We start from the raw sequence: 22,849 nt of genomic DNA on the forward strand, positions 1-22,849 counted from the left end.
TAGTTGAATGTTGTGGGTTGCAGCTAGAGAGAGAGAAAAAAAAAATGGATATAAGCGGTCATTGCTCTTTCAAAATGTCTACCTTCAATCCTGAAGGGCTTCGGCCAGGTAACAATTTCTGTACCCGTTATCGACTGTACTCAAGATTTTTTGTTACATTGATTATTAATATATAACACAATATTCTCTATAACGCTGTATTATTTATTTCTAACTGTGTCATTTTGAGTTTCTTCTAAGATATTTAAAATTACTCTGGACTTCAAGCGAATTCACGGAGACGAGGAATGGAATGTAAAAGAAAGGGGTATGCCCACTCTCCAAGAAGCAACATAACATAAGAATTCTTTTCCAGATAGTAAGTCATATGTATACGACTTACTATCTGGAAAAGAATACTGTGGGAGTTAGACATCACTGCACCAAAGGGGGTAACATGTAAAAATAACCGAAAACGACAGACATTAGTGTCTAATCCACAGTTTTCAAATTCGCTGAATGAAATAGTGTCACTCCTGATGCCCTTGAAGTCCAAGTTCAGCCACAACAGGTGAGAAGGGGTGAAAAATAAAACGTCAAAAATGACAGATATTAGTGCCTAATCCATAGTTTTTGAGGTTGCTGAGATGAATAGTGACACTCCCAATGCCTCTCAAATCCATGTTCAGCCCCCGATAGGAAGGGGGAGTAAGAAAGTCGGTGTTGGTGGGAAGGGGGTAAAATGTAAAAATAACCATAAATGACAGATATTAGTGTCTAATCCATAGTTTCTGAGGTTGCTGAGATAACTACTGACACTCCTGATGCCCTTTAAATTCAAGTTCAGCCCTGACAGAAAGCGGGGGGCCACTTGAGAAGGGGTGAAAAATAAAATGTCAAAAATGACAGATATTAGTATCTAATCCATAGCTTTCGAGGTTGCTGAGATGAATAGTGACACTCCTGATGCCCTTTAAGTCCAAGTTCAGCCCCTGATTGGAAGGGGCCGGCGAGAAGGAGTGAAATATAAATGCCAAAAAGTCTGGGCAATGTAATTAAAGCAACTATCTTAACAGGAAAGGGAGAGAGAGAGAGAGAGAGAGAGAGAGAGAGAGAGAGAGAGAGAGAGAGAGAGGAGAGGAAGTGAGAGAGAGAGAGTAGAGGGGGTGTTAGGGAGGAGAGAGAGAGAGTTTATCAGTTGCCATTTAGAGTTTTCTCAGGCAGCGCCAGGTTGGTCAGCTAGATATATATATATATATATATATATATATATATATATATATATATATATATATATATATATATATATATATATATATATATATATATATATATATATATATATATATATATATATATATATATATATATATATATATATATATATATATATATATATATATACATATTTATATACATATATATATTTATATACTACTGACACTCCTGATGCCCTTTAAATCCAAGTTCAGCCCCGACAGAAAGCGGGGGGCCACTTGAGAAGGGGTGAAAAATAAAATGTCAAAAATGACAGATATTAGCATCTAATCCATAGCTTTCGAGGTTGCTGAGATAAATAGTGACACTCCTGATGCCCTTTAAGTCCAAGTTCAGCCCCTGATTGGAAGGGGCCGGCGAGAAGGGGTGAAATATAAAATGCCAAAAATGCTGGCTAATATAATTACAGCAACTATCTTAACAGGAAAGGGAGAGAGAGGAGAGAAAATGAGGGGGAGAGGAAGTGAGAGAGAGAGAGTAGAGGGGGTGTTAGGGAGGAGAGAGAAAGAGTTTATCGGCTGCCATTTAGAGTTTTCTCTGGCAGTGCCGGGTTGGTCAGCTAGGATATATATATGTATATAAATATGTATGTACATATATATATATATATATATATATATATATATATATATATATATATATATATATATATATATATATATATATATATATATATATATATATATATTTATATACATATATATATAGTGTGTGTGTGTATATATGTATATATGTATATATACATATATGTATACATATATTCTCTCTCTCTCTCTCTCTCTCTCTCTCTCTCTGTGTGTGTGTGCTTGATAGTAGTGGATTAAGCTCACAACTTGATGGCCGTGTTCGAATCCCGAACCGCACTATCCGTGACGAAAGTTTTCCTTCCCATAAATCCAGTGACACAAGGAATTTGTTACTTTGTTAGTTGAATGTTGTGGGTTGCAGCTAGAGAGAGAGAGAAAAAAATGGATGTAAGCGGTCATTGCTCTTTCAAAATGTCTACCTTCAATCCTGAGGGGCTTTGGCCAGGTAACAATTTCTGTACCCGTTATCGACTGTCCTCAGATTTGTTGTTACATTGATTATTAATATATAACACATTCTCTATAACGCTGCATTATTTATTTGTAACTATGTCATTTTGAGTTTCTTCTAAGATATTTAAAATTACTCTGGACTTCAAGCGAATTCACGGAGACGAGGAACTGAATGTAAAAGAAAGGGGCATGCCCACTGTCCAAGAAGCAACAAAACATAAGAATTCAGAGTAACAGAAACAGCGGGTATCGATAACACTTGAGCAAAAAAAAAACTTTAAACTACCAGCTTAGAATGTTGGCTTTGTATTTAACAATAACAGAAACTGGCGTTGCAACTTTTACGTAGGTTTCTGGAGGAGGAATGACTTTCTCTTTAAACACACCATATTTTTTAACAGTTCAAAGCCAGTCTTTTAACGGAGAAAAAGAACAAAAAGGAGAATTCTTGGGCTGGGTCCGAGATAAATTAATTGCCTTTCTGTTGTTCATTCCATTTATGAGACCAATATTAAGAAATGGGTCGGATAAGGCTGATGTACTGTCTGATTACCAGAGATTAAGGACTTATAGGTTACAACAGTTATGAAATATGAGAATTTTTTCCAAGTCAATATAAAATAGCTTGAACTCCTAAAACGTTGGAAAAGGTAAGGCATTCATTTCACCTTTTTAAAATCAGATTTAAAGAACCGGAAAGGAGAGATGTAAAAGAAACTCAAGGAACCTGTTCCTTGAAGGAAAAGGGTTTACCTAAATTTATATCGTCCTCTGTGCTGTTGTCACAATAGAAGCCACAACTTCCAAGAAATTAATTTCATCTGACAGCTACTGATATTCTGCTGAATGATACCTTACATAATGTTATATTTAAGACATGCACAGTCTTTCCTGTGTCAGTTCTACTCTTTTTGTAGATTTTGAACCTTCATGATACTTAAAAAGCGTCTTTGGAAAAATAATTATCTATGATTTCGATGATTTTAATATTTTCTTATTATTTTAAGTCTTCAGTTCGCTTGTTTTAAAGCTCCTTAATCTTTCTTCATAATAATAGTTTCATGAAACCCTGAAATCATGATGAAATTTAAGTACTGATTTCAGGGTTTAATGAAACTGTTACTATTAAGAAAGATTTAGGAGCTTTAAAACTGGAGAATTGAAGACTAAAAATTAAAAGAAAAATTTTAATCACTGAAAACAGGAATAATTCTGTTTCCAAAGACGTTTTGTAAGAATCCAGCAAAGATTTAAAATCTGCAAGCAGAGTAGAACTGACACAGGAAAGATCGTGCATGACATACATATAACATTATGAAAAGTATCATTCGGCAAAATCTCAGTTGCCGTGAGATGAAAGGATGCTGTCATTTCTTAGAAGATGTGGCTTCCATAGTGACAACAGTATAGAGGACGATATAAAATAAAGCAAACACATTTCCTTCAAAAAAAGGGTTTCTTGAAAATCTCTTATATCTGTTTTTCGGTTCTTTAAATTTGATTTAAAAAAAAAAAAAAAACGCCGTAGGTCTTCTAACGTTATAGGAGTTCAAACTTCATTTTAACTTGAAAAAAATCCCAGATTTTATAATTATCGTAAATTAAAAATCAAGTTTCCAAAATCTACTCATCTGCAATGAGTCCCGGAATCAGCAGCTACAGAAAACTGACTTGGGACTTGATTTAGTCTCTTAAAAACTGATAATTTAAAAAATATTTCTTGAAACATAGCGAGCGAAATATGTAATACTTGACAAAAACTGCGGCAGAGAGCTCTGCTGTAGCAGACTTCCTGAAATGGCTGGGGGAGGAAGGGGGGGCAGGGAGAAAGGAGATGTAATCCTGACTCTTGTTTAGAACAAAGCGTCTTGGTGGGGATTTTTAGAAATCGCCTTTGAATCTTTTCCTCAGCTACACTGAGATTGGGTTGAATACATTAAGGAAGGAACATGTTGGCAGCTCGGTCGAGTTAACTTAATAGACAAGTAGAGAGTCTTAGGTTTCTTTCTATGAGGGATTTTGCTTACATTCCTTTTTGTATGTTATGTTGTTCTCTTCCATATGGTAAATTTATATTTTTATTAATGGTAACAATAATGTAATTTTATTGCGATAAGTGAGAATTTCATAGGCAATCACAAATTATAATTGTCTTATTTAATTCACTGCATTGTCGATTTAGTTTACTGTAATAAAAAACACCATGTTTCATCAGTAGAGCTCTTGATCTGAGTTGCCATGGCAAGAGTAGTCTCGCGTTATTAGTAGATCAACTAAATTTCCATCTTTAACTTTTTTCATAAATTTTCCGTTAACGCTGGAATGTTATTTTCTCAGTATAGGTATGATTTATATAGGTTACCATTTTTCTAGTCGGATATAATTATTATAGTAAAATTACTGAAAATAGGAGACTATCTCACATGGCACTTTCGTCACTACAAAGAAAACTAGATTCTGAAAGAATGAGTTCTGTATTATTATGCAGTTATTGTCGTTTAACAAATGCCCATCTTAGTTTTCGTGAATCAACAATGTTGTTTACCTCAAAAGGGGAAAAATTTGGTTTACTGTATTGATGCACTTAAGAAAGAGACCATGGAACTGAAACAGTTTGCATATGTAAAGATTATGGCTTGCCCCTTTGCTCTAGGGATCGGATCGTAAGTCTCGTAAAGTATGATGCAGCCAAAGATACGGGAGGTTGATTTTGTTTGCTTGTGAACAAAAAATAAAAGAACTAAGTGGCGCATTTATCTTAGGAGCTGCTCGGGGTTTCGTACTAAGTTTTACACTTTCCACTGATAGCTCGTGTCAATAGAAAGATAATCCCCAAAGAAAACATATTCTGTGCTTTGCTTGTTGGTGCATTGACTCGGTCTCTTGCGGCTTCAACCCCTTAGGTGCTAGTGCCGTTAGTGTACCTCATGCTTTTGACATTAGATCCGTTCCCTCCTTCCTTCCATGTTGCTGTCAAACCTCTCAGACGTTTTTTTCTTGGTGCAACTTTGGGGTTTACTTCCAGTTTCACCTTTAGATCCTTGTACTCCATCTCATTCATCTTCTGTATCTCTCTACCTTGCTGCCAACCACCGCCACTTTTCACTCTTAAGCGTTGAATGGCCGAAAGTGCCCTTGTGCTTGGCTTTATAGCATAAATTTTGCAACTTCGAGGTTAGGGTAACAGAGCAACAGACCAAATTATCATTGACGGATTATTCTGATGAGCTAAAAGCATGGTTTTAAATTTTTGTCAACCAAAATAGTTGTTGTTCTTTTCTGTCTGATAAAGGGTGTCCATCCAGATTCATACGTATTTATTAATTGCTGAAAACAAATCCTTTAGAGTGACATTTAATAAGACTTGCACGTTCTTCCTACTTTTCTGTGTATTAAGCTTGTGCCCTTATTAAAGATATTTTTTCATACCTCGTGAGGTACTGGTCGCACACAGCTGATTAGGCAACTCAGAGTACTAGTATTACCAAAGATGAGTTAACGATGCAGAATTGGAACATATGCCTTACTCTATAAATTGGACACTGAATATTATTCATCATGCTGAAATTTGAATAAATGCTGGTTAACTCCTCTTGAGAGTGTGTCTGTGGATGAAGGCAAAATTCATCTGGAGCTCCATCCCTAGACTGCTGGTCCAAATTTTATTCATCATTCTGGAGTTCAAATAGCTGCAGGAATTTTTAGGTCAGCCCATACTGATTGTATGTTAGTTTATGTAATTGAAATTCGTTTGGATTTCCATCTCCAGATTGCTGGTCCAATTTTTATTCATCATGCTGGAATTTGAATAGTTATAGGAACTTTTAGGTCAATCCCTATTGAGAGTGTGTAAGTGGATGCAAGTGACTCCCACAACTAATCTTATAGTAACAACTGCAAGGTATTTTCCTTACTGTAGGGACAATCCATGAATGCCATTCCTGGTGGTAGGTTTCTCTTTCCTAATATTAGCAGTTATGACTTGGACCATCGGCGGATGGTCTCTTGTTTGTCAGTTTTTCTTAAGTTGTATTTTAACAGAGATCTTTCACATTCTCAATTGATCCCTGATCCCCTTTTCTTGCCGTGAGCAACCAGATTTGCTGAACAGCATCATCAATATGCAGTACATGTTCCTCGCTGCCGAACTTCTCAGTTCCAGAGGTCCTTTATTCCTCATACCGTTGGCCAGTGGGACAGTCTCCTTCAAGCGAAAATGCAGTGCATAAATACCCTAATACTATTCTCCTTGCATTTTAAACATTTTTATCTATTTACTAATTTTTTTTAATAAGCAAGATCTCTTCTTTCTGTATTTCCCCTTACCTCATCTTACTTCTTCCTAATGAACACCACATTCTTTGGAAGCTTGAATTTCAAGTCAGTGGCCCCTGTGGGCTTGTTCCATATGAATAGGGTTCATCTTCTGACTAATAATAATCTAATGTCTAACTGAGTCTGTCACTTGTGCAATGCCAGATGCTACCTATTGTAGATATTCTGATTTAACCAAAACAATACGTCAGAAGATTCAATGTGTTTTTATGTTTTAATACATGATTCACAGCGTGAAAATGATATTTCTCGTTATGTCGACGCCTCTGCATCTGATACTGGTTTTTGGTATGGGATTGCCTTTCAAAATGTTGAGTGTAGTGGCATTTTACCCCGCGGTTTTTTAATTCTTACTGTGGAAAAGTGTGGTATTTAAATGATGCTGAATGAAATTTTCGTTTGAGATAAAAATTTTATTTTATAGTGATGGTATGAGTATGCATTAAGCACTGGATTTCAAGTTACATCACCGTCTGGTTGTTGAGATTTTAGTGGTCATATTTAACAGATGGTAGAAAACAGGTAGCACGCTGAGGATTAGAATGAAATGAAAGATAGCCTGACAAAGGATTTTGCATGGAAAAAAAAAGATGTATCACACTACCCCACAGTGATTTCTTTACTAATATTAGAAATAAACACTGCGAAGTCTGATTGATAGTAATCAGTAGACACTGGATATTGTCCTTGTCACCCTTCCCTGGGGGTATAGTAGAATTGCCACAACAATATGATACTTAGACTTTTGATGGTTGGCATCCCCATCCATATTGTGATGACTGCTTATTTGCCTTGACTTACAGTATTCACAGGTCGAGTTTCCTAGTCTTGGAACCTAAAAGTACATTTTCTCTTTTGACTGCTGGTATGAGGTTAGTTACACTATCTCCAGGATTTTCAGAGAGTATATATTAAACAATATATCTGGGAAGAAGTGACCTTACTCCCAAAACTCTTAATTCATTGTGCAGTTTAACCAATTTTTATAGCAGTGACGATCGATGTAGTCAGGAATGTATTGGTAAGGTATGTAATGAGCGAACGAATGATTTATGATGATTTTGTCAAGACTGGATTGGTTTAAATTTTTATAGTAAGTAATTATTGCCCAGCATCGATACGCCTTTTTGTTGCGATACAAGTTGACAGAACACTGATGATCTTTCCAGTCTCATTATGCCATAAGTCCTCGCAGGAAAACGTGAAATGACATCAAAATTTCATTATTTTGTAGATTGAACGTTTACAAACAAGAGACGTGATTTAAAGCTTTATTTTACAAAATATATAGCATATTAGTAGTTAACAATATCGGAGTATCAGAATCTTCCACAACTCAATTTTTCTCCCCTCCTTCTTATACCCTAATTTATTTGCAAATGTTGCTCTTTTTTCTGCTTCTCTAGTAACGGTGTTTATGTTGTTTCTCCCCAACAGACACAGACGACAGTGAGAATGAAGGTCACCTGACCAACATCAATCGGCAGGTGATGAGACCACCTGGGTGCTCTGGCAAAGCCAAAAGAGGACACCTGTGTTTCGATGCTGCATTCGAGACAGGTAAGTTTTAGTTTTCTGTAATAGAAAACTATTGCGATGGCGTTGTCTGTCCGTTCGCACTTTTTCTGTCCGCATTTTTTCTGCCCGCCCTCAGATCTTAAAAACTACTGAAGCTAGAGAGCTGCAAATTGGTATGTTGATCATCCACTCTCCAATTATTAAGCATACCAAATTGCAGCCCTCTAGCCTCAGTAGTTTTTATTTTATTTACGGTTAAAGTTAGCCACGGTCGTGCGTCTGGCAACGCTACAGGACAGGCTACCACCGGGCCGTGGCTGAAAGTTTAATGTGCCACGGCTCATACAGTATTATACGCTGTACAGAAAACTCGATTGCGCCGAAGAAACTTTGGAGCATTTTTTACTTGTTTCTTTTCACCATGCACTCGAATTACGATACTTTAATAAGCTATTCGTTTTTCGTTCATTAACTAGGCATTAGTAGGATATGTTTTCTCTCTCTCTCTCTCTCTCTCTCTCTCTCTCTCTCTCTCTCTCTCTCTCTCTCAGTGGTTAAGGTAGTTTTGCGATGCCCTTACCTGTTACAAAAGGTCTCGCAATATTATCAGTGCGAAATACGGAAATGATGAGGTGGTAAGCAGGAAATGCAAAAGTGCCTGCTAGGCAAAAGTGAGTGATGCAGCATGTGACAGGAGCGTTGACTTACTTTTTATTGATCACCTGATTAGGTATATGAAGCGGATAATGTTAGCGAAGTTTTCTGCACCGAGGCTTCAGCTGTTTCAGCAGTTAATGTTTGCACATGGGTGTGACAGCAGTTTTTTTTTTTTACATGGAATCACCCAATATAATCTCTCTCTCTCTCTCTCTCTCTCTCTCTCTCTCTCTATATATATATATATATATATATATATATATATATATATATATATATATATATATATATATATTTATTTATTTATTTATTTATTTATTTATTTATTTATGTATAACTGAATCACGAAAATATGGAACGTGATGAACATATAAACAAAGACAAAATCCACGAAGGAAAGAGAAACAGTGGAGTGCTGCGAGGCTCTTCGACTTGTCGTCGCTTACTTAGATGACTGAAGAAATATATAAATAAGTTTACAAAGAAAGCTCATATAAATGACAGATGGAGATTACAAAGGAAAAAATATGTACCTGGAATCCAAAACAATTGAAGATTAGTAGAACTGCCAAAACAGGGTTAAATATTTAAGAAGTTTTCCAAAGGATTAGGATCAACCATTCAAAAACAGGGACAGGACTATTAAAAGATTAGACAAGGAGATGACTGGCCACCAAAAAATATTATAAAAGTACAACTCAGTAAGTCTCTTTTTTTTCGTAAACAATAAAAGTTTTTGCAAGACAAACATTTTTACAAATAAAAAATTATATTAAACATACGAATGCATAGAAAATATGTATAAGGTAACTAATTTGTAATTAAGTCAGTGATTTTATCTTTTAGGTCATTCTTGAACATTTTTCTAATACGGGGGTCCAAATAACATATGTCAGGGCTAAGGTTAAAATCACAGCTTCTTGAAGAGAAGTCTTTCGATCTGACAGTCACTGAACTTTCAGTCCAATTTATCCTGTGAGAGTTTTCACTTAAATGAATGAATATAGCATTGGATGTTTGTCCAGTTTTGACTGAATACTTATGTTGCTTAATACGTACATCTAAATCTTTGCTAGACTGGCCAATATAAAAAGAGGGGCAGTCCAAACATGGAATTTTATATTTTATGTTGTTGTTTTCTTTATGGCTATTTTTATTAACATTCCTTTTAGTGTGTTATTATAAGAAAAAACGAGGTTGACATTAAAAGGTTTTAACACTGATTTTATGTTTTCAAAACCACTAAAATAAGGCAAGCTAAGAACGTTCTTAGGGTTTTCTTTCCCTATGTTACTTTCACTATAACATTTTTTGTGGGCTTTATTATAACAGCTATCTAATATATGTGAAGGATAACATAAATCTGTCCCTATTTTTCTTATGTACTCGATTTCTTGATCCAAATACTGGTGACTGACAATATGCACAAAGCTCGCAAAAACATAGAAGAAAAAACTTATATTATGATATTAAAGTGATGGCCTGAATAAAAATGGGCATTAGTTAAGTTGCTGGTTGCATTGAAATGATTCTCTGTGTATTAAAACATCAAAGAAAGGGAGGCAATTGTCTTTTTCTAATTCTAAAGTAAACTTAATGGTTGTTCAAATTAGAGAGTAAATCATTTACATCAATACCAGCAGGCAAAACAGCTAAAATATCGTCAACATATCTATACCACTTTAAAGGAGTATAAATGATATTAGGTAAATATCGTTTTTCAAAGAATTCCATATACAAGTTTGAGAGAAGTGGGAATAAAGTTTATATTCACCATTGAATATAAACTTACATTCACAAATGCACAACCTAGTGTGTGAAATAATATGACTTACAGGTTGAGGTAGTTCATGAATGATTAGTTCATTAGTAGGATACTCTAAAATAGAATCTATAGGGACTTTACTAAAAAGAAAACAAACATCAAAACTAACGAATCTGTCAGTGGGGTAAAAAGTTATTTTGTTTAATTTATCAACTAAATCTAGACAATTATGTATGCGAGAATCGCAGATGGTTCCAAGTAACGGAGACAAGAGCTTGGTAATATATTTCGAAAGTTTATATGATATTGAGCCAACACTGCTGATACTAGGCCGCATAGGATTATTTTCTTTGTGTGTTTTTACTAATCCGTACAAGTAAGGTAACGAGAGGAGTTTTACTGACAAATGACCTATCAGTTCTTTTTTATCTTTAAGGATTTTTTTCGCTACGCTATTGAAATTCTTTACGACTTGATCAAGGGGATTTTTTGTTAGGTTTTTGTAGGTCATATCATCATCCAGTAGGGCTTGCATACGTGACATGTAGTCAGCTTTATCTAAAATTACAATACTATTCGACGTATCAGCTCTTGTGATGTAGATTGTATTGTCTTTTTTAAGATCGGTCAAACTTTTCTTATAGCGAGCAGGAAAATTACTTTCATGCCTAACATTGGCAGCTCCATAAAAAATACCTTTAATTGTGTCCACATGATTTTGAGGAAGATCACAAAATTTTTCAAATATACACAGGGACGGCGCAATCATTAAAGCAGAGGGTCTACTCGATGTAAAGAAGGATAAACCATACCCGAGTGCACGTACAACATTTTCACCTATTTGTTTGCTTGATAAGTTTATAACGCAATCATTACGTGCACTGTTGGTCCAGTCACTGCTATCAATAAGATTTTTTAGTTTTCTGTCGAATATCCTCGTTAGGGCATCTGTATTCCTACGAAGTTTTCCATAAATTTCTTGTCGCAGCGAGTCCTCTCAAACTTGTATATGGAATTCTTTGAAAAACAATATTACCTAATATCATTTATATTCCTTTAAAGTGGTATAGATATGTTGATATTTTAGCCGTTTTGCTTACTGGTATTGATGTAAATGATTTACTCTCTAATTTGAATAACCATTAAGTTTACTTTAGAATTAGAAAAAGACAATTGCTTCACTTTCTTAGATGTTTTAATACACAGAGAACCATTTCAATGCAAATTCAGTATTTAAAGGAAACCAACCAACAACTTAACTTATGTCCATTTTTATTCAGGCCATCACCTTAATATCAAAATATCAATTTTTTCTTCTGTTTTTGCGAGTTTGCGCATTGTCAGTCCCCAGTATTTGGATCAAGAAATCGAATACATAAGAAAAATAGGGACAGACTTATGTTATCCTTCACATATACTAGATATTTGTTATAATAAGCCCACAAAGTGTTATAGTGAAAGTAACATGGAGAAAGAAATCCCTAAGAACATTCTTAGCTTGCCTTATTTTAGTGGTTTTGAAAAACATAAAATCATTGTTAAAATTTTATAATGTTAACCTCGTTTTTGATATAACAACACACTAAAAGGAATGTTGATAAAAATAGCCCTAAAGAAAACAACATATAATATATAAAATTCCATGTTTGGATTGCCCCTCTTTTTATATAGGCCAATCTAGCAAAGATTTGGAAGTACATGTTAAGTAACATAAGTATTCAGTCAAAACTGGACAAACATCCAATGCTATATTCATTCATTTAAGTGAAAACTCTCACGAGATGAATTGGACTGAAAGTTCAGCGATTGCCGGATCAAAAGACTTCTCTTCAAGAAACCTTTTGGAATTCACTATTATACAGCTTACTTCCAGCTGTAATTTTAACCTTACCCCTGTATCAGAAAAATGTTCAAGAATAACCTAAAAGATAAAATCACTGACTTAATTACAAATTAGTTACCTTATATATATTTTCTATGTATTTGTATGTTTAATATAATTTTTTATTTGTAAAAATGTTCATCTTACAAAAATTGTTATTGCTTACAAAAAAAGAGAATTATTGAGTTGTACTTTTATAACATTTTTTGGTGGCCAGTCACCGCCTTGTCTAATCTTTTAATTGTCCTGTCCCTGCTTTTGAATGGTTGATCCTAATCCTTTGGAAAACCTCTTAAATATTTAACCCTGTTTTGGCAGTTCTACTAATTCCTCAATTGTGTTGGATTCCAGGTACATATTTTTTCCTTGTAATCCCCATATGTCATTTATATGAGTTTTTTTTTAAACTTATTTTTATATTTCTTCAGTCTGCTAAGTAGGGGACCACAAGTCAAAAGGCCTCGCAGCACTCCATTGTTTCTCTTTCCATCGTGGATTTTGTCTTTATATATATATATATATATATATATATATATATATATATATATATATATATATATATATATATGTATATATATAATATATGTATGTATGTATGTATGGATGTATGTATGTATATGTTACACGCTCAAAAGTTATTTCCATGATTGGTTTTGTCCTAATAAAACTTGTACAAGAGAAGTTGTGCACAGTAAATAGAATTTCAGCTCAGGTGTTTAGGATGACAAATGGAAGGTAGGACTTAGGCTACAAACGGTTAAACAATAAACAAAGTAAGGTTTCCATATGACAAGAGGGTAAGTGTGATGTTTCATAAGGCCGAATCACTCAAGTGTATATATACTGTGTGTATATATATATATATATATATATATATATATATATATATATATATATATATATATATATATATATATATTATATATATGTATATATATATATTATATAATTATATATATCTATGAATATATATATATTGTTTTGATATATATATATATATATATATATATATATATATATATATATATATATATATATATATATATATATATATATATATATATATATATATATATATATATATATATATATATATATATATATATTCATATTCACAGGAACACGTTTAAATGCAAAGTGCCAAAAGGAAGAAATGAACCAAAGGTGTATTCCCGACCGCCTTGAGGCATCACATTTCTCCTGCCACATAGATACCTTACTTTGATTGTCGTTTAACAGTTAGTAGCCTATGTTCATACCTTCTGTTTGTCAAACTAAACATCTGTGTACCACTTCTCTGGAACATGTTTTACTATTTGCCACTTAGAGGGGAGTAGTTCCAGATTGTGTTAGCCTTTCGTTTCTCAACAAGTCATGTGAGATGAAGTTGCTATCATGCCTTTATTCGAATGACTACCAGGTAACCGTTATGCTGCTTAGGTTAACAGAAGCACGGCAAGTTTTAACGCTTCAACTGAGAGCGCATAAAACTTCCGCCGCGGTCCGAAATTGAAGCTGGATCCTATCGCTGGTTAAGCAAACGTTATGGCGTCTGGACTGAACGTAGGGAGCGTTATATTTAAACGTTATTCTCAGTGTTTTCTTAATTTTTCTGTGGTCCTTTGCGGAAGACTTGAATGAGTGTTAGTCAACGGAAGCAGTGGGAAGTGAACACCATCTAATTATCTTTTTTCTGTAAGCTCCATTACACCAGTGTCTGCCTTCTTGTACTTGAAACGTTAGGATGCTGCATTGTTTATAATTTCTTGGAATACCATATTGAAAGGTACACAGAGGGAGGAAAATATCTGGAAGACCTCTTTTGCTGCTCCGGCGCTGCATAGCAATCTGTATCTTTGCAAATGAATGAATGGGAAGAAAAAGCCAAAGAAAGCGGAGATTCTGTGGACAGAGGGCCAGAGAGGGCTGCTATATTGGCGGAGAGAGGTGTACGAGGGGCGAGGAGCAGAGGCGCAGTGAACGGCACAACTTGCGCAAACATCACAAGCATAATGTTTTAATTGACCTTTAATATTAACAACATCTCTTTCCCGGCCTTTGAGGGGGAGTCATTCTGAATACTACCTACTTCTAGGTCTCACCGTACAGAAAGTTCGCCCAGTTCATTGGTAGCATCAGTGTTAAAGCAAAAGTAGAATGGGTACTTAGGTACCAGTCCATTTTTCATAATTTTGTCAGAAAAGGAATAAAAGCTGTGCATGGCCGCATTGTTGAACTATTATTATTATTAGTGATACTTCATTAACTTGTTCGTAACGTCATTAGAATATAAATCCGATGAAAGAATTTTATTTATTGATTGCCTCTCTCTGTCTCCCAAATCTTGATCACTAGGTTAATTATTATTCATATATACAAATGTATTTAGTTTAACGTCAAATGAATATAAAGGACGGGTTCAGACAAGACAAGTTATGTAAAGATTCAAAGGAATAACGTACAACTGTAATGCTTCTAGCCACATACACACCGATATTAAGCCTTAGCTGAATATTCGAGCATTGCTTTCACGCCACTATGAGGGTAATTTGAGAGTATAATATGGCAGTGTGTTATAATTGGTCCTGTCATTGCGCGTCAAATAAGAATAACGTTTCCAGTTTGGATGGCTGCTTGTTCCTTCATATTTTCTTTAACTTATACTCTTTAGGCAGTTTTTTCTATTTGGCAGAAACAGCAGTGAACGTCTGAAAAAAACAGTGAAGCATCTTTGACCATATAACGTTTCCTTTTGAAATTTTTGTAGTTACTAGTAAAGCTCTGTGGAATACCTACACTTCCAGCCTCTAAGGGACTTAGTAGATGTTTACTTTGCCTGGTATTTTTTAATGTGTTTATATATATAAAAATTTATATATTCTACAATAGTCGATCAAGAAAATCAAAGCAAAGGCAAACCTTCCTGGCAAACCTCGAGAATTGCTTGTATGCTTTTAGAACAGTGGTCACGTGGAACACGAGGACTGGTTTAGAAATCTTCATTTTATCAGTCCGTCAGGACTTCCGTTGGTGCTTCGGTCTACTTGAAATTCGTTTGAGGAAGTAACCTCATTACTCACGGGATAGCAAATAAATAAATGAATAGAACGTATTTTATTTATATAATATATATTTATTATATATATATATATATATATATATATATATATATATATATATATATATATATATATGGTTTTTAGCTTAATGGGTTTTAGTTGTATGTATGTAGTGGTATGTATGTATGTATATCTATATGTATAAATATATATATATATATATATATATATATATATATATATATATATATATATATATATATATATATATATATATATATATATATATATGGTTTTAGCTTGTGCTTGTAGTGGTATGTATGTATATGCAGTTACAGTATGTAGATATATATATATATATATATATATATATATATATATATATATATATATATATATATATATATATATATATATATATATATATATATATGAGTCGTTGTTGGTACACTCTCTCTCTCTCTCTCTCTCTCTCTCTCTCTCTCTCACACACACACACACACACGGACACATACACTTATGACTGATGTCGATTGTTACATTTTGTACTCAAAAAATTCACCGTAGTTTATGCTTTATACTGTTAGAAAGTTCAAATGTCATTTATTCTGAGCGAGTACCTTTACGCTTAAGTGTTTTGAAACTGGCTTTCGAATGCATTTCTGAACGTTCTGTTTTCAAATAGTCGACTGATGTCTCCTAACTAACCAAATGGTTCATCTGTAGGTGGTTATGTTACACTAGATAAAGGATTTTGCTAAAAAGAAGAAATTGGCTTCTTTTTGTTTAATAACTAGATTTCAGAGACCTCTTTCCAACGAAGTCATTGCGGCGTCCTGCGTTACAGCAAAGGTGTCACCGTTGGAGCCCTGAAGCAGCAGCGTCCGAGAAACAACTCAAAACATTTTCGCGTAACCTAATTCCTTTTTCCATGTTAACGTAATAGACTTTCGTGAATGTTCACTGTTTTAGTAGGACACGCGCTTGTAATCCTCGAAATGGGCCAAGTTTGATGGACGTTTATAGAATGAATGTTTCAATGTGGGGAGCACGAAAATTAGGGCAGGTTTATTGCTTTTCAATTTTCATTTAGTGAACAGTGCGGCTGTGAGTGCGTTCCTGTGCTTACAAATGCGCGTTACTTCGTGAATTTCATCTCTACCTTAACTAATGTATCCAGCATTGGTGTTTAATTCCTTTCAGTGTTGTTCAAATACATTTCTTCATTCAGGAATGGTGAAATAGGAAGAGATCCTTATAATTTTACTCGCTTTTATCCACCATGAAAACAAAAAATCCGGTTATGGAAGACCTTTTTGGCGTTGATTGGAAAACGCAAGAGTCAAGGGATCTCAGCCAAAAGGAAAAGGTTTTATAAAACTCGAAGACTGAAATGGAGAAAGCGGAGTAGGACCTGCGCCCCTTCTCCCCCTCCCCCTCCTCCTCCTCCTTACCGTTCTTCACGCCTCTTCATCTGTATGCTGAAAGGAAGGTGTGGCAGCACCGCCCTGCATATTCTCGCTCCCTTAAATTATCGCGGCATAAGTCATCCGCCGATTTATAGCCAAAGTTCAGATCCCATGATTCTGGCTTCCCAGCCTTTGAAGTTTTCGGGATGGGAGGAGGGAACGGGAGCTTGGGACCTTAGAGGGTTTCCTTCCGCTCCTAACGCCACCACTAGCCTCCAGAAGCAGGGCTGCTCAGGCCCTACTTCGCTTTCGTGGCTGCAAGTATTTTGTACCTTCAGCACAACGAACCTTTGTTTAATAATCCTGCCATTTATTCGCAGTCTTGTTGAGGGTACAAACCTGAGAGATGTTTTTAAGTCAGAGTCCAAGTTTGCCTCGTTATGACAGCAATTTAATAACATTTTTCCCTCATGAAACTTCAGTTGTAGAAATACGCTTTTTTGTCGTTGTCGTCATCAAGTGCCGGTGCAGTAAGTCCATCTTTGTTTTTTATTATTCTCTTACATTACCTGTGGAGATGTTCAGTCATTCCTTTGACTAAGTATATGTCAGGCTTAGTCTTCTCTTTCTTTCAATATTAAAATTGCATTAATCACGGAGATGAACAACTTAACTTTTAGGGCTGACAGACGTTGTCTTTGAAACTATATTAGTGTAAATAATGACCAATTCCTAATGTCTGTTTAACAGGTAACTGTCTTCAAGAAACTATATATATATATATATATATATATATATATATATATATATATATATATATATATATATATATATATATATATATATGTGTGTGTGTGTGTATGTGTAAATAATGACCCATTCCTAATGTCTGTTTAACAGGTAACTGTCTTCAAGAAAACTATATATATATATATATATATATATATATATATATATATATATATATATATATATATATATATATATATATATATATATATATATATTATATATATATATATATATATATATATGTGTGTGTGTATGTGTGTGTGTGTAAATATTATTTTCATGATAATTTAGAATGATTATAATACATATTTTTGTGTGAACGATTTATTTTCTTCTGCCTGTTAACTGCTGGCTATTATCCGGGTTACAGTAATTCTGTAGATCTACAAGGAAACTACATTCCAGTATAAGAGCCAGTACAATCAAAAATTTAAAACAGAAATCCAAGTACGAAGTGAATCGAACATACTCTGAAGACAGCGTCCATAATTGCTATAAGCAGCTTCTGGTTCATCAATCAGTGAGCTGTTTTATGCAGCAGCCTACAGGTGCCTTTAAACGATGCATGTTCCCCTCTCCAGCTGAGCAAACCTCCATTACAGGCCACACAAAATCTCATAAGAAATGGGTACAGTATTGTAAGCATTACGGAAAATCGTCGTGAATTGTCGAATTCTTTGTTAATTTCTACTTTTTATTTGGATTTTAGCTTTTAATCTTAAATTTCTTCTGCATTTGCGTATCTATTGCGGTGTATTTTCTCCACTGAAGTATTATGGGCCAAGTGATAGCTGTTTAGTCAATGGCTGAAACAACAGTCAGCAGAGGATAATATGTGGGAAAATATAGTTTTAGCCTTTTGGACAAGAAGTGTAGAAGTAGATGTGTTGTCTGTTATAACATACACCACAAGTGCATCATGATTCAGTATATATATATATATATATATATATATATATATATATATATATATATATATATATATATATATATATATATATGTGTGTGTGTGTGTGTGTGTGTGTGTGTGTGTGTGTGTGTGTGTGTGTGTGTGTAAAGTGTGGGGTGGTGTGTACAGGAATGAGAAGGACAATAAGTAATTGTGTTTGCAGAGATTGAAAGGTGTGTTTTCTGGATGACTTTTTTGACGGGAATGAAAGAAAATCTTGATATTAATACTAATAGATATTACGATTGATAGCCATATTCTCCATATAATTTAAATCATCATCATCTTTCGTTCTTTAAAGAACAGGTAATCTCTATGAACAAATTCTTTAGTAATAGAGATTACGTCTCAGAAGGCTTAGATTATTTTTTTAGGTCTATAAATCATTTCACAACATAAAGGCAGCTTGAACACAGCACAAAACTTCAGCATTCAAAGAAAACTTGTTGTAATTGATATTCCTATTCTGTAAATGTTATGACTGTTGAACTTATTGGGTCTACTGATATGATGCTGCAGAGGTAGTTACGTTGAGCAACCCGAAAAGTACGTTAAGCGCGCTGTCACTGACGTCACCGCTAACCTTATCACACCGTGCCATGAGCAAAGCAATGTAAAAAAAATTAGTTCAAATCACGCAGGTTACGAATTATACCAATGCATAAATGGGACATATTTATATAACCATAGGGAAAATAATACTAGCTGTGAATTCGCCAACTTGTCGACATGTATGATATTGGAAATAAAAAAAAATTTAACACTACTTGGCAACATTACGTTGAGTCTGAGATTTTGGACGATACAAAAAGAATCATGTCGCCTCAGATTTGAGCATGACTGTACAGTACATGTGTGTCGGGGATAAAGAATGAAACACCTGATATTTAAGTGAGTGTTGTGTGATTTTTCTCTCTAGCCACCTCCTAATAATAACAATGGCTATATATACATATATATATATATATATATATATATATATATATATATATATATATATATATATATATATATATATATATATATATAAATATATATATATATATATGTTGGCGGTATATATATATATATATCAACTGCCAGTTGGCAGCAGCCACCAGGAGTACACAAAAACCCCGACTTTGGCCCTTCATAACCCTGGAAATATGCAACCGATCGAGATGAAACTCTGGCTTTAGAGGTTTCCCAGTAAGGTCTCTAATTGTGCCAAATTTCTTCGAAATCCGTTAAGCCGTTCCGGAGATCCAGATATCGATTTTTGGCGTTCAGGGTATGTGGTGGTGGCGGATGAGAGACCTAACATATCTGTGGAGCAATAACGGTAAAAGATACAGCCGTGATGCTTAGTTTTTCTGAAAGCTTGTATTCTGGAGGGGTGCCTTTCGGGGGTTTGTTTTTTGAATTAATGAAATTTTAAAGTTACAGTATACCATCTAAATTAGGCACCAAAGTTCAAATTTCCTGATGCTCAGGTACGGACTGCTCCAGCATTAGAAGAGACGCCGCTTTCTTAATGTTTGTGAATTCGTCCCTTATCTTACGTAACATTTTTTTTATCTAGATGAGAATCAAACGTCTCATTTTTCCATTACATTTCCAGTTACTACAATATTTTGGAAATCTAATGCAATTAACAAGCCCCTCTCTTAACAACTTTTTATCTACGGAAGTCATTTAAATCTTGAGCTGGTGCCATGAATGATCATGAGCCTTGAAAGTTTTGCAGTAGCGAGCGGATGCGAGACTGACAGTGCACACTGTTTTCGACAAGTGTCAAGTTACCCGCTCTTCATTAACGCGAACCAAAGGTTTGTTGAGTTAAGTTTTAAGTCTAATTTAACATAGTTCTCGAAAAGCGTTAATGGCAGTTTTTTTTTTTTTTAAGCAATGAATTCCCTGCATTTTGGCGTGAAGGAACCGTCTTCCTGGAGTAGCCAAACGGTTTAGTATTCCCAAGTTGAGGCATCTAGTACTACTTGCATCTGTTATGATTGGTGTTTTTACTTCTGTCTCACCTGTTCTAATTGGTGCATTTACATCTGTCTATCAATAAAATTTTACGTTGTTTATTGTGGCTCTTGGTGAGTATAATAGTATTTATACGCAATGCATTTTTATTTTAGACACCCCATTATTAGGTCTGTTGTAAAATATCAGTGACATGCTTTGCAAGGCTACGACAGGTCTCGCTGCTTGGAAAGTTGATTCCTTCCATATGTCGATCTTGAAAGCATAGAACGAAGTTTATTTTCCAAAAATTCCACTTTGATCTGAGGTCTTCTGTCTCTGATATAGTGGTATAATGTTCAATTTTCTTCTTTCTTTTCCTTATAGGTCTAAAACCCGAAGTTTTAAGAAAATGTATTGTAGTACTATCAAGTTTCTATGGCTCAGTATTCTTAGGCTTATTAGCGTCTAGCATGCGTTTTTTATCCGATGGTCCTTTAAAATTTCTCTTAAGACTCATATAGCTTTAAAAGTACTTTTTTAATCAAGCAAGAGCCAATTTAATGATGAACCATTTGATCAAGGTAAGGAGGTAGTTCAGGATGTCAAGGAAAAAACACGATGATGTGTAGTGAGCATAAAGTGCAACCTTACGAAATGTCAGATCTGTTTTACTCTTTTCATATTTTCGTGTATAGGTAAAACTTGGCCATCCATGTATTTCGATCAAGAACTCCAATTGATGACCCTAGAGGAGGAGGAGACCTTGTACCCGAACAATAACTAACGTTACCGTATAGGCCTATATGGTAATAATCTCCTGCGGTCATTCAGACTAAAGCTGCTCTCTCTCTCTCTCTCTCTCTCTCTCTCTCTCTCTCTCTCTCTCTCTCTCATACTACAACACTGACGATATTTTTTTCCAACAAGCTTATATTCCCTCACTTCCACAATTTATGGAGGTAATGTAGCTTCCCTTGATTATTGCTAAATTACCAGATTAGAGAAGTATTATTATATTATACAGTAGTGTTTTTCCTCTTCTTCAGCAAATATGCATTAATCATAGAGGAGCAGAAGAGAGCTGTTACATTGTGCATGAAAAAGGGAAAGCGAAAAGAGAACTAATCGAAAACCAGTGAGTAGGCCTACTTCACATATGATGGAGAGCCCCTACAGGCATCATAGTATTAAACTAGACCTATAAGAAAGTATGCTAGTATATGTCTGAACATATGGAGATATTTGATAATCAGGCACGCTAGCCTATTCTACCTAACTTGGGTGGCGACTAGACCTAGACTAGCCTTGATCCTGAACCCGGGAAAACCATTGTAATTAGGCTAATAATATAATCTATTCAACTCTTACCTGTAGTGCATAGTTTAATCTTTATTTTTTTATATATATCAACCGCCACAGTAGTTGGCGGTTAGTAAAGCCGAAGTACACAAAAACCCCGACTTTGACCCTTTATAACTCTGGAAATATTCAACCGATCGGGATGAAATGTGGGCTTTAGAGATTTCCCACTAAAGTCTCTAATCGTCCTAATTTTATCGAAATCCGTGCAGCCGTTCCGGAGATCCGGATATCGATTTTTGGCGTTCCGGGGATGTGGTAAGGTGGGTGGGTTAGGGACCTAAATATCTGTGAGCAATAACGGTAAAAGATACAGCAGTGATGCTTAGTTTTTCTGAAAGCTCGCATTCTGGAGGGGTGCCTTTCCGGGTTTGTTTTTTTGAATCAATGAAATTTTAAATTTACAGTATGCCATCTAAATTAGGCACCAAAGTTCAAATTTCCTGATGCTCAGGTACGGACTGCTCACAGCATTAGAAGAGACGCCGCTTTCTTAATGTGTGTGAATAGCAAGTGGCGTTAGGAGAAGTTGGCCGACTTACTATCTTAATTAAAAATGATCACACGTTGAATTTACCTACTTGGTTTTGGTTTTCTTGATCGTTGACCTACCATAAATAGAGCCTCAATAGTTAGAACGTTTTCACACACACACACACACACACACACACACACACATATATATATATATATATATATATATATATATATATATAATTGTATATATATATATATATATATATATATATATATATATATAATATATAAATTGTGTACTTATGCAGCAAACGAGCTGAGCTGACAGTAATCACGGAGAAGCCACATAGGTCTAAGAAAACTATATCTAAAATGTAAATAACCCCCGTTCCTTTGTTAC

General features: G+C 34.7%; 1 protein-coding gene across 2 annotated transcripts in view; it reads left to right on the top strand.

The window, feature by feature from the left end:
* The first annotated feature begins 8,071 nt into the window (after positions 1 to 8,071).
* LOC136837305 (cytosolic carboxypeptidase-like protein 5) overlaps positions 8,072 to 22,849 on the top strand; it is a 513,303-nt gene continuing 498,525 nt past the window's right edge. Inside the window, exon 1 of one of the 2 annotated variants that reach the window (XM_067102045.1) lies at positions 8,072 to 8,192. In XM_067102045.1, coding sequence (XP_066958146.1) covers positions 8,123 to 8,192 — 70 coding nt within the window. In that variant the 5' untranslated portion in view covers positions 8,072 to 8,122. Of the gene's footprint in view, positions 8,193 to 20,369; positions 20,472 to 22,849 lie in introns of those variants that run through there. The other variant, XM_067102047.1, reaches the window with a different exon arrangement.

This window comes from Macrobrachium rosenbergii, chromosome 58 (genome assembly GCF_040412425.1).
Source record: "Macrobrachium rosenbergii isolate ZJJX-2024 chromosome 58, ASM4041242v1, whole genome shotgun sequence".
Classification (NCBI taxonomy): Eukaryota; Metazoa; Arthropoda; class Malacostraca; order Decapoda; family Palaemonidae; genus Macrobrachium; species Macrobrachium rosenbergii.